General features: G+C 53.8%; 6 protein-coding genes across 6 annotated transcripts, besides 7 other annotated features; all 6 read right to left on the reverse strand.

Moving 5' to 3' along the window:
- Nucleotides 1-245: 245 nt before the first annotated feature.
- Nucleotides 246-1,307, reverse strand: TraAM80_09202 (uncharacterized protein; the record flags this gene model as incomplete). Its single annotated transcript, XM_029385899.1, has 1 exon — nucleotides 246-1,307. One exon carries the CDS (start codon nucleotides 1,305-1,307, stop codon nucleotides 246-248), a length of 1,062 nt encoding a protein of 353 aa, XP_029234238.1.
- A 31-nt stretch (nucleotides 1,308-1,338) lies between these two features.
- Nucleotides 1,339-1,369: a sequence feature (A-rich).
- Nucleotides 1,370-1,611: 242 nt separating this feature from the next.
- On the reverse strand, nucleotides 1,612-2,676 carry TraAM80_09203 (uncharacterized protein; the record flags this gene model as incomplete). The annotated part of the gene is made up of 1 exon (XM_029385900.1): nucleotides 1,612-2,676. One exon carries the CDS (start codon nucleotides 2,674-2,676, stop codon nucleotides 1,612-1,614), a length of 1,065 nt encoding a protein of 354 aa, XP_029234239.1.
- A 51-nt stretch (nucleotides 2,677-2,727) lies between these two features.
- Nucleotides 2,728-2,752: a microsatellite.
- Nucleotides 2,753-2,767: a sequence feature (A-rich).
- Nucleotides 2,768-3,029: 262 nt separating this feature from the next.
- Nucleotides 3,030-5,180, reverse strand: TraAM80_09204 (putative ATP-dependent RNA helicase; the record flags this gene model as incomplete). The annotated part of the gene is made up of 1 exon (XM_029385901.1): nucleotides 3,030-5,180. The coding sequence occupies one exon, from the start codon at nucleotides 5,178-5,180 to the stop codon at nucleotides 3,030-3,032; it is 2,151 nt and encodes a 716-aa protein (XP_029234240.1).
- A 175-nt stretch (nucleotides 5,181-5,355) lies between these two features.
- Nucleotides 5,356-5,379: a microsatellite.
- Nucleotides 5,380-5,458: 79 nt separating this feature from the next.
- TraAM80_09205 (putative methionyl-tRNA formyltransferase) lies at nucleotides 5,459-7,282 on the reverse strand (the record flags this gene model as incomplete). Its single annotated transcript, XM_029385902.1, has 1 exon — nucleotides 5,459-7,282. The coding sequence occupies one exon, from the start codon at nucleotides 7,280-7,282 to the stop codon at nucleotides 5,459-5,461; it is 1,824 nt and encodes a 607-aa protein (XP_029234241.1).
- Nucleotides 7,283-7,611: 329 nt separating this feature from the next.
- Nucleotides 7,612-7,641: a microsatellite.
- Nucleotides 7,642-7,672: 31 nt separating this feature from the next.
- Nucleotides 7,673-7,715: a microsatellite.
- Nucleotides 7,716-7,799: 84 nt separating this feature from the next.
- TraAM80_09206 (uncharacterized protein) lies at nucleotides 7,800-8,420 on the reverse strand (the record flags this gene model as incomplete). Its single annotated transcript, XM_029385903.1, has 1 exon — nucleotides 7,800-8,420. The coding sequence occupies one exon, from the start codon at nucleotides 8,418-8,420 to the stop codon at nucleotides 7,800-7,802; it is 621 nt and encodes a 206-aa protein (XP_029234242.1).
- Nucleotides 8,421-8,498: 78 nt separating this feature from the next.
- Nucleotides 8,499-8,543: a sequence feature (A-rich).
- A 581-nt stretch (nucleotides 8,544-9,124) lies between these two features.
- Nucleotides 9,125-9,453, reverse strand: TraAM80_09207 (vesicular transport-associated repeat protein; the record flags this gene model as incomplete). Its single annotated transcript, XM_029385904.1, has 1 exon — nucleotides 9,125-9,453. A coding segment is annotated over one exon (329 nt), but the record flags the coding sequence as incomplete, so codon positions are not given.

Genomic DNA, 9,453 nt, shown 5'->3' on the forward strand with positions numbered 1-9,453 from the left:
ACCTCCGCGGCGTGGTCGCCCTCTGCTGCTCCAGAGCGGTCTCAAGGGTAGCCAGCTGCTCGTAGTGCCGCTGCTCCGCGGAGTCAGACGCACTCTGTGCGCCATGCTCGGCCTCCTCCGCGCGCCGCCGCTCACGCTCCAGTGCTGCGCGAAGGCCATCCACCTCCGCGGCGTGGTCCGCCCTCTGCTGCTCCAGAGCGGTCTCAAGGGTAGCCAGCTGCTCGTAGTGCCGCTGCTCCGCGGAGTCAGACGCACTCTCGTGCGCCATGCTCGGCCTCCTCCGCGCGCCGCCGCTCACGCTCCAGCTCTTTTTCTGTGTCTACGATGAAATTTTTGAGGTCGTTAATTTGTTGGTTAAGATTTTTTTCTATTTTGTATTGTTCCTCTAGCGTCACCTTCATTGCTAAGAGTTGCTCATGGTGTTCGTATTGGATATCTACCAAAGTCTTTTTGCCAGCCTTAATCTCTGCAGCGTCAGTGTTATTACTGCACTCTCGGAGTGTTTGATGCAGTAGTTTGACTTGAAGTTTAAGTGCCTCCAATTCGTTACTGTCAAGCGGCTCCGGATTCATAACTGCAGCCCTGGATGCCGTTCGCTCTGCAGATGCCATTTTCTTTTCATTTTCTTGTAGTGCGCTGCGATGTTGCTCCAAGGAAACCTTAAGTGTGGCATTTGTGTGGTGCATTTGCTGTAGTTTCTCGTTAGAATCCCTTAAGGTCTCTTCCAAGGTTCTTGTCTTCAAAATTTCCTCCTGAAGGATCTCTTTCAAAGTCCTGTTCTCGTTGTGCATGTGTTCTATTTCCGCCGATGACGGTGATGATTCATGCGTTTGACCGTCTGTTGACTGTTTGAGAGTCGCGAGCTCCTGCTGGGCAGAATGCAGCAGTGTAACGACGCTGTCACGCTCCTCTTGCAAGCCAGTCAGTTTTTCCCGCAGCTGTTGAAGCTCGTGATCGTCTTCAGGGGCCTCGTCGAGGAAGTGGCGCATAAAGTGATCATGACTCATGTGTGCGTCGTTGATGTCGGTCTCGGACTGTGTGGTGCCTTCTTCCGCAGTGCTCCCTTGGCGCTGCAGCACCATAATGTGCCGCAACATTTTCGCAATGCGTTTTGCCACTGCCGCAGCCTTTGGAAGACCGTTTGGCAAAGCAAGGTACTCAGAAAGCGCGACAAGGGCCGCGTGCGTCCCCGACATCGCATTTGTCACACGCTGTGGTGAGGTGACCATCAAGGCATACTGGGCTTCGCGTGTGGCTGCGCCAATGCGCGCCGTAATTTCCCTCCTACGACTTTCGTTATCCCCCATTCCTGTTGTGAGTGCAAGACGTGTATAAAGTAATAAATACAAAAGATAAAAAAAAAAAAAAACTTATTTCAATCCTTCCTGCGCCTGCTACTCCGCTGGTCTCTTCTATGAGGTGTGGGGCAGCCTTTCAGCTTGCTGGCGATAGAGACCAGATAAAAGGGATTTTAGCATCACGGAGATGTGGCGCCGTAATGTGCATACACAGTGGTATAAAGGCAAAAAGCAGGAGTGAGAAACATGTGGCGAGGGCAAAACAAAGGAACTCAATGAAAATTTGGATGTCGATGCATCTTTACGGCGTTCCTCAGCAATCCGTTGACGTTTGGCTCCCAGAGCCACCTCTCCGCACGGTGGCTGCGTACTTCTCAAACTTCATCCGTGCCACTGTCTCTTCCTCCGCCAGGAGCTGCGCCACTTCATCTGCGATGCCGATGCCATCTTTTCCACGCACCTCTGTCTCTGCTTGAACCGTCGCCACCCGACCACGCAGACTCAGCGATGTTTGTGCGATATTTGTCCCCAGTCGCGCTTTTGCCGCAGCTGTCGATAATGATGATACTAGTCGAATGGGTAGCGATGCCCAGCTGAGCAAGATGTCCTCCCTCGCCTGATGCTCTTCATGCATGAGGAAAACATGCTCAGAAAGCGCCTCATAAAGAAGGTTTTGCTGTCGCATCGCCCACTCCACTGCGTCAGGACCCATTTTTGTTTCTTGAACACTTCGAGAACCTCCCACTCCCCTCATAGTGCCCGCCGCCTGTAGCCTCCTCCAGGCAAAGGTGGAATGTGGCATGTCAACCTCCCTGGCACCGTCGCCTTCGCTGCATGTCCAGAGGCCCGTTTCAACAGGCAGCCCTGTGGCAGCTGTGACGCGGCGCACCCACGGCGGGACAACCTCCTCCACTGTCGTGTCCGTGTTACTGACATCACTGACGTGGGGTGAAGCAAATCTTATTCCGTCCACCCTAAAGACGACGCAGTGCGCTCTGCCAAGCAACTCCAGCGAGTAGCAGAGCGTGCAGCGCGAGGTGGCGGAGACCCACCGGCGAAACCCCGTTACAGCCTCGATGACATCACTGAAGACAACCACTTCAAGCATTGCAGTGTCGTCGCATGCCGTCGGCCCGCATTCACAGCCATCTTGCGCACCGAGAACAAGAGAAAAAATGATTCCCGTGCGTGTAACTGTGATACTCCCCAAACACAGGTAGTTGGTGACAGACGCCTGGCACGGTCCGTCCTCCTGCCGCGGCAAAAGAGAAAACGGGTGCGTGGCATCCAAAAACACAACGGGGAGGTGGAGATCATCGGCGTCCGCGCCATCACCGTGCCGCGGTGATAAGGTTGTCCCGACAGAGACAAGCGCCATCACTCATGCGTTCCGTGCGCCCTCCCAACTGTGCTGCGCCACGCGTGGGAAACACACACACACACACACACAAACAAAAAAAAAAAAACAAGGCAGGCAAGGAAAGAAGAAACGTAAAGGCCCGACAGTTTTCGGACAGAAGAAACACAATAACTGCCTACATCGTCCCCGCCAATTTCAGTGACAACGAGGAGACAAGTGTGAAAGAGAGCACGCATGCCCAAAGCAGGGGATGCGGATAATAGCATGCACTATATCAAAGGTGCGAAGGTGAAGTAGCTTGGTATCGCAGGCACCCCACTCCCAGTAGCCGAACACGTTAAAGAGCAGAGGGGAAGATCTTAAAACATCCATTAAAACTTCGGTGGAACGGCGCCAACAAACCGACTATCGGGCGTCCAGCAAAGCTTCGTTTTCTGTGCCTCGTAGTATTTCTTCGCCTCATGTCGACGGCGATTCAGGGACTTGAGTTTGCCCTTAACATACTCCTGCTGCTTCCCCTCCTCCGTATTTTTAGGCAGTGAGACACTCGGCAGTGAAGTGAGGGCAAAACTCCGGGCAAGCTCCGCCAAGTTGAGTCGCCGGATGCTGAAGGTCTCCTTCAGCAGGTGGTTTTGGTACGCCCCGATGTGTGCCCGGTAGGCACTCACAGCACTCTTCGCCACGATGGGGTCCAGCTGCAGCACGTGTTCCAACTTCATCTGGATTGACGGAAGCTTCTGCGGCATCGGGTACCTCTCCAGTGTGATGTTAAACTTAAAAAGGTAGCGAACAAAACCCACCTCTTCAGGCGCAAGGAAGAGGAGGGCGTTCCCGACATTCCCGGCGCGTGCAGTTCGTCCAATACGGTGAATGTACTCGGTGGGGTCAAGCGGCGGGTCGTACTGCAAAATCCACTCCACGTTTGGGATGTCAAGGCCACGGGCAGCGACGTCTGTACAGAACAGCACGCCTGTTTTCCATTCATTAAAGACCTTAAATGCAGTCACACGCTGACGATGCTTCATATGGCCATGAAGCATCATCACCTCGTTGTGAAACCCAACAGAACCCATCATCTGAAAGTGGAATGTTGTGCTGGCAATGGTAGAACAGAAGACCATCGCTTTTGAGGTGCGAGCAATCCGCTTCACAAAGACATAGAGGCAAATCAAACGCTTATCAATGGGCGCAATATGGCAAAACTGGCGCAGCGTGCTCGGGATTGGCTCCGTGTCTCCCTTCGTGCGGTGTGGCGTCGAACTTGACTCCCTTGAGACGGATGTCTCATCCTCCTCATCATCGCTCAATGGGTCGGCGTAGGAGCTGTACGGCGGCATTTCAGCGGGTGCTGTCGCCACGGCGTCGGTTGTGCCACCATGCGCCTCCATGTGCACCAGGGATGGGGCTTTGCCTGTGGTCGCAATAAAAAGTGGGGTACGGGAGAGCGATAGTCGTGCAAGATCACGCACAGACTTTGAGTTGGTTGCTGAAAAGAGAAATGTTTGCCGGGACTGCGGCAGGCGTTGCACAATCGCGTCCAGATCCCTTTGAAACCCGTCTGCCAGCATTCGGTCTGCCTCATCCAGAACGAGGAAGCGCAGCCGCCCTAGATCCCAGTGGACGCAGTGTTGCACGTGGTCATGCACGCGACCCGGCGTACCCACAACGATGGAGGCACCCGCCACTAGTAGTCGACGCTCTTCAGTTACTTTTGTCCCGCCCGTAATGAGCTGTACGGAGAACGCGGCAACCTCGCTGGGAATGTGCTGGCAGATACTCTTCAAAACATCATGCGTCTGCACGCACAATTCCTTTGTGGGGGCGAGCAGCAGACTATACGTCGCGTTAGGTCGCTTGTGCACAAGGCTGAGCGTGGCGTGCAGAAGAGGAACGCAAAAGGCGAGCGTCTTTCCAGACCCCGTCTTCGCCTGTCCAAGGAGATCATAACCCTCCAGTGCATACGGGACAACTCGCTCTTGAATGGTCGTCATGCGGCAGAAGCCCTCTGCTTCTAGTCCCTGTACGATATGTGGATCAATACCAATAAGGGGATGGCTGAAGCGTGGGCCTTTGCCCACGCGTCGACGCTGTTCAAGCAGTCCTTCCTCTCCCTTTTTTATTCCAACGCGGCTAGGCTGACTAAGCAGAGCTTGCAAGGCATCCTCGGTGCCGTAGTTGTGCTGCAGCAACTCCTCCGTCTGGGCCATGGCGGCGTCAACATCTTCCTCCCGCTGTCTCCTTCGCATGTGGCTAGTGTGCCGATTTGCGTGCTCCTCCGCAATGTGGTCCAGGTAGTCCATGTCCTGCATGTTGAAGAAGTCCGTCTTCTTCATGCGCGGCACGCCGTGAGCATCCATTGGGGGCTGCGGGATCCCACCACCCACCCCCGCAACTTCGTCATCGTCGGCGTATCCGTCACCGCAGGGGTGACCCACAGCCCCCCGCTCGTCATACTGAGAGCCTTCGTCACCCGCCCTCAGCTCCCGTTCACGGAGTCGCTTCCTTCGACCCTTAATACCCATTCCTTACAGGGTTTTCTCCTTCTTCTCCTGCGAGGACGGCGGCGAGGCGAGGCAAGATGGGGGCGTAGAGAACTCCACCAGCAGCTGAAGAAACAGGCACAACACACGGAGGAATACGCATGTGCACAGAGAAACAAAATAAAATAAAATTGGGTCATGTACTTTCCCTCAACGGCACACACACACACACACAAAAACATGACGTGCACGAGATCCACAAACGACACTGCGTAAAATTTTACACAGTGAGATGCAATCCAAGCTACGTTCATATTTTGTTAGACATTCACAGCAGGAGACTCGCTCTCTCCATTATTATTCTCCACGAATAAACCAACATACAACACACCAGTTTTCATTCCCATACCTTTGCAAAGTAAGCCCGCTGGCTGTGAAGTCGACCCTTTCAACGCCGCAGCCTGCCACACAAACCATCCCTCACGGCACTTCACCGCACACATTTCGTCAACTGATCTCGGGAAATATGCACTGCCAGGTTTAATATAAACTCCCATGCGATAGTGCTGCTGATGTTTCTGCTTCTCCTGCTGCTGGTGCTGATATTCTTCATAGGCGCTCCGTGTTACGATGGGAACCTCCCCCTTCTCCAACTGGTGCAGCTCCCGAATAACGGCACTAGGGACGTCCTTCGGGTGTACAGCATTTGTAAAGGTGCAGCTGATAAGAAGATGTCGCTGAAGGTGGTTGGGGTGAGGTTCCATCGTCAAAGGCATCTCTGCTGCCTCTTCCTTCACCACCCCAACCCCTTCTAAAAAGAAATCCTTCTTGCCGATCCTCTCTTCGTTTCCTCTCAGTTCTGTTGTCCCATCCTTAGACTGCCTATAATGAGATAGTGTCCTTATCTCTCGTGCCGCTCGAGCTAGCAACCGGTGCAGCAGCTGCTCCCGCACCGGTGTTGCACCCTTGTCAAGCGTGGCGTTGACAGTTGGGTTGTAGTAATCTCCGCCCACAAAAGCCCTCCACGTGCCATACGCCTCCTCGGCAGTCATGGTGCCCCAGCGGATGACTGCCCTGTTCTTGGGGAGAAGAGGGGCGTGATACGGGTCCTTCGTGAAGTGCACGTCATAACGCTGCGGCCACGCGGAGACCCAGCGGGCATTGAAGGTGCGGGGCCAGTCACAAGTGGGAGACATCGAGGCTTTCGCCACCGCATCATCCGCGTCTTCCACGTCGCGCCAGTCATGCTCCGGCGCCCTTGCAGAGGGTCCACCACCAAAAATGCACTCGCACAGCCCCGTCGCCCCCATTTCTGTGACACGGGGAAAATACTCACGGATGCTCATGTCGTGTGGAATGGGCATGGACTTCTGCCACAGCACGTCCCCGGAATCCATCAGACGCTGCTCTGGCGACAGTTTGATGACGCTCGCCCCGCCAACTTCATCACAGCGAAGGAGCGGGGCAAAAATGGGACTCGCGCCTCTATAACGTGGCAGCAGCGATGGGTGGAGGTTGACAGTGCGAGGCAGCCGCTCCAACAGCTTCTTTGGAATAAAGTAACGAAACGACACCACTACAGCAACATCAAACGCCTCCAGTGGTTGGCCCAAGAGGTACCGATTTTCCTCCTCCCCTCTCATCACCTGCTTCCCCGCCGCACTGCTGCTCTGCTCGCCAGCACGCCAAGGGTTAAGGAGGTACCGCAGCGTTGTACTCCGCGCCATCGATGTTGGATGGTCCACTGGTATCAATGGTATGTTGTGCTTAACACAGTAGCGCGCCACAGGATACTGTCGGGTGTGACGTTGAGAAATGACACTGGGATCCGCAGGTAAAAAGGGACACACAACGACTAGCTGCTGTTTGCCCTCCGCCGTTTTTGCCAGGTGTGATTGGCTAGGAGGCATCAATCCTGCATCCGAGGCGGCAACAGTCTCTGTCGCCCGAATGCACTCCAGCCGCTCACGCAACATCTTGAGAGCCACCAGCGAAACGATGTCCCCACCGAAGAAAACAATAGATGGGGTTTTGAGCACCTCCCGCTTAGTCGCACCGCCACTATTTTCACCTCCGCCCCTACTGCATGTGGTGTGAAGCGTACAGCAACGGCAGAGAGAGGCAAGGCCATAGCAGTGTGGCATGCAACCGCATCGCCGCACCAGAGAAACGGCCCCCCCCCGGCACCATGTATAGGCTCTGCCTCGGCAGGCACCGCTGCATGTGCAAAGACAAACCTTGATGGCGTCGAGTCCGTATTATGTGAAGAAAACGTTCAAAAAATGTTGATAGGGACTTCAAGGGAAGCGTGTTGTTCCCTCCAAACAAACCCCCTCGTGCTGCACGCCTGATAAAAGCAAAAACAAAAAACAAAAAAAGAGTAAAGCGTGACGGTTGTGGCACTGCTTCCATCGCGAGGATGTGCAGCACATGAAGCGCAAGTGGTTGTAGCTCTTCATCAAACTGCAGACACAGAAAAAGAAAAAGAAAAAAAAAAGAAAAAAAAGTAGTTACAGATGACCATTTCCAGTATGAATAATAATAACAATAGTAATATTAGTAGAAGTTGTAATAGTATTTTTCTGCACGCACTGGCGGCTTCGCGAGGCCCCTACGGAGGATCACTTAAAGCCATAAAAAAAAAACTTCACAAGGTTCACTTCACTCAAGGCCTTCCTCCTGCACAAGTCCGCCCCCGCCCTCCGTCTCGGAGTCCTTGTCGCTGTCATTGCCCGAGGTTGCGTCCTTGCCAATCAATTCAAACCATGTCGAGGGCTTCTCCTTCACAAGTCGCAGAACAACCTGGCCACTCGACTCCTTTACCTTGTAAGTGCACTCATCCGCCTTAATAGATTTGCAGAGGTGCAGCAAAAGCTGCTTTTTGCGCCGCAACGTGGTGGCCTTGGACGATACCACGTTCGCCGCGTAAGACACAGTCACCTTCCGCCGCTGGAACTCCACTTGCAACGTCTCGTCCACCAACGGCTGTTCCCCCTCAACTTTCGTCTCCACGTAGACAGTAGCAACCTTCTCAGCGTCACCCCAGCTGTACTTCGTGATGGAGAAAGTTGTGGCGGCGATGGGGAGCGGGTCAACGCTCTCCGACTTCTTCACCAGCTGCGGTGTGGGCATTGGAGCCACATCCCCCACCTTAGCACGCTCCTTCTCGTGACCGTGCCAATAATAGTACGAGTTCGCAGCCTTCTTCTTCGCGTCAGTAGTCGTCTTTTGCTGCGGCTGCGGCTGAGTGTCCGTATCGGTTGACTCTGGCTCGCTGGTCATTGTTTGCGCGGGAAGATGGGGTGAGGAAGTTTTTCTCTTCACCCTGGGCAAAAAACACCTACACGCGGGGAAGGTCACCAACAAACAAAATAAAACCAAAAAAAAGGTCAAAAGCAAAGACAACAGCGTCGCCGAGGCAAAAACGAAGCTCGCAGCACCCCCCGCCCAAAACTGTGAGAGTGACGCTGGGAACGGAAGGTGCGAGCAAATGTACGCAAAGAAAAAGCCAAAAAGACGCACAAGACAAAGGAGAAAAAAAAAAAAAGAACCGTGCAGCTCCAAAAAAGGAGCGACAGTACATGACAATGCACACACCGGGCACAAGTTCAAAGGCAATGAAAAACGCTACCAGTCATCCCACTCCTCATCCGCCCCCTCCTCCAGGTGCACATTCCCCGTCGAAGTAAACACAGCAACATTCGCAGTGGGCGGCTTTGCAAACCGCATCTCTTCTTTGTCAAAATCATCCTCACTCCAGCCATCGTCATCCTCCATCTTTGAACAATCCGTTGCATCCCGACCTGAAGAAACCAACACACAGTTCAGCATTAAATAACGAGCCAGCGATAAATACTCATCCTGCTGTAAACGGGCAACCCTTAACCTGTCAATACTCTCGTCATGCTCAAGTAGGCCAAGCTTTTCAGAAGAGAGCAAAACCACCGAAGCCTCCTCACCCAAAGAAGACAAGCACCCACCACTAACTAAATCCACATCAACACGGCGACGTGCTTCCTCTTCAGCCAGGCGACGTGCTTCTCCTCAGCCAGGCGACGTGCTTCCTCCTCAGCCAGGCGACGTGCTTCCTCCTCAGCCAGGCGACGTGCTTCCTCTTCAGCCAGGCGACGTGCTTCCTCTTCAGCCAGGCGACGTGCTTCCTCCTCAGCTAGGTGACGTGCCTCCTTTTCTTTGTGGAAACTCTTCACGTTGTTGTCTTTTACTTTTCTTTGATTGTTGTCCGTTACTCGTCGATTGTCGTTAGTTGTGTTGCGCAGTGTGTACGTTGTGGTGAAGTCGTTGCCTTGTTGATCAT

Source organism: Trypanosoma rangeli, assembly GCF_003719475.1.
Source record: "Trypanosoma rangeli strain AM80 chromosome Unknown Tra_15.4_contig_00533, whole genome shotgun sequence".
Lineage (NCBI taxonomy): Eukaryota > Euglenozoa > Kinetoplastea > Trypanosomatida > Trypanosomatidae > Trypanosoma > Trypanosoma rangeli.